Source organism: Echinops telfairi, unplaced genomic scaffold (genome assembly GCF_000313985.2).
Source record: "Echinops telfairi isolate 266 unplaced genomic scaffold, ASM31398v2 ScPeMD7_443;HRSCAF=831, whole genome shotgun sequence".
NCBI lineage: Eukaryota > Metazoa > Chordata > Mammalia > Afrosoricida > Tenrecidae > Echinops > Echinops telfairi.
Window position 1 is genome coordinate 35,661,329 of NW_022104341.1, and position 1,785 is coordinate 35,663,113.

The window sequence follows — 1,785 nt, forward strand, 5'->3', positions numbered from 1 at the left end:
TCAAGAATAAATAGTGCTTATCAGAGGGAGAAAGTTGAGGCTTTCTACTCCAAGTTACAGTTTCAGAAACCCACAGGGATAGTTGTATCCTATATTGCAAGGTCCCTGAGTCGGAATTAACTCGATGGTAGTCAGAGTGAGTAATATGTATCTGATACTGTTCTAGACACTTGGGAGTGTTGCAGTGAATAAAACATTGTTCTGGTTGTGTTTAAAAAAACTCTTGTTGAGTTTCATTCTAGTGGCAAGAACCAGGCAAATGAAAAGACCCTAGATGTATAGCATGATTTAACTGAAAACACCACCAAAAACAAAATTAAAAAGTAATAAACACAGCGATCAGGAAGGCTGAGCAGATAGTTCACAGCAATAAGAGAAATCCCAACTTGACAAGTCGGGGCAGTGCTGGGAAGGGGAAGGCAAAGTCCAGATATAGCTACTGGAGTGTCGTTTACGATGAATCTCTCGATGCGGAAGGGGCCTGATTAGAATGAGGTCATGGTCCCGATTGGCATACCTGAGGGTTCCTGGACCCGGCACGGTGAGGGTTTGAGGAGTTCAAAGTCTTGGGTTGTGATCAAACTAAATCTTCAAACTGATACTATATCAGAAATGGGTTTAACCGAATGAAGTTTTCACACATTTCTGAGATGAACAGCATTGTTCTGTTCCTGGCTAAGAGTTTCCTTGGCGTCTTAAAGTCCCAATACTGACCATCAGGGGCCTCCGACAGCCTGTGGTGCAGATCGTGAATGAGGACAGCGTGTGAACGGAAGCGGGGAGAGGGGCCGGCTCTGGTCAGGTGCGAGGGCCAGAAAGTGGGAACTGCTGTGGAACCAAGACTCCGGAGTGCCTGCACGGGTGGTGGTGGTGAGGGGAGGCCTCACTTAGAGGAGTGATCCTTGAGCCAGCTTTTGAAGGAGTGAACCACACCAGGATCCCAGATAGGGAAGAGCCCAGACCTGAGGCAGTGTATGCCCGTGGAGCTCCAGGAACTAGCGGGAGGCCAGGGTGGGCAGGGCAGCAGTCAGCAGTGAAGTCAGAGAGATAAGGGGAGGACTTTAGCCTGGCCTCTGAGAGGTGGGGATGTCTGTTAACATGTGTACTTCGGTTTTGAGTTCTGGGAAGCGGTGTGTTTCTGTACAGTCTGAAAAATGAATTTGTTGTATTTTAGTATGGGGTGTTTTAGTGATACAAGCACTTAAAAATAGCTTAAAGTCGATCCCATATACTGTAACTTTTGATCAAATTTTCGAGAGCTCATGTGTGTTTCTGTTTACCTGTTTTTAATAGTATCAGCATCTAAAGAACGTATCCTTGGGGACCCTTGGTTATGGAGAAAATGAAGACAACATAATTGGCTTAAAAATCTGTAAGCAGCATTACAAGAAGGGGACCATGCTTCCTTCCAACGAGACACTGAATATTGACAGTGGCGTTGAGACAGGTAATGCACCGACAGTGGCGTTGAGACAGGTAATGCTGTCATCGCTGTGGAAGAGCAAACGTGCCCAGGTGTGCTGGCAGCAGCTTTGCTGGCCCTTTGGGGGAGCCACGTTAGCATTTGCCTGCAAGGGCTTTGACTCGGGCAAGTCTGCAGCTTCAGGGCAAGTGCACTCAAGATGGTTGAGTTGGGGTGGTACAGGTGTTCCTGTAGGCATTTCCTCTCATGAAGTGTTTGAACTCTTTGGAAGGAAAAAATAAGGGAAGAGGGAAGGGTTTATTAAGAAACATGTGTCCAAAATGGCTTTGAACACGGGGTTCTAATTAATTAATTAATTAATT

The 1,785-nt window shown here is 46.2% G+C and overlaps 1 protein-coding gene across 1 annotated transcript in view; it reads left to right on the forward strand.

Moving 5' to 3' along the window:
• Positions 1-1,785, forward strand: part of MCOLN2 (mucolipin TRP cation channel 2) — a 49,031-nt gene that overhangs the window by 8,090 nt on the left and 39,156 nt on the right. The window contains exon 3 of the mRNA XM_045292049.1: positions 1,294-1,476. Coding sequence (XP_045147984.1) covers positions 1,294-1,476 — 183 coding nt within the window. The remainder of the gene's footprint in view (positions 1-1,293; positions 1,477-1,785) is intronic.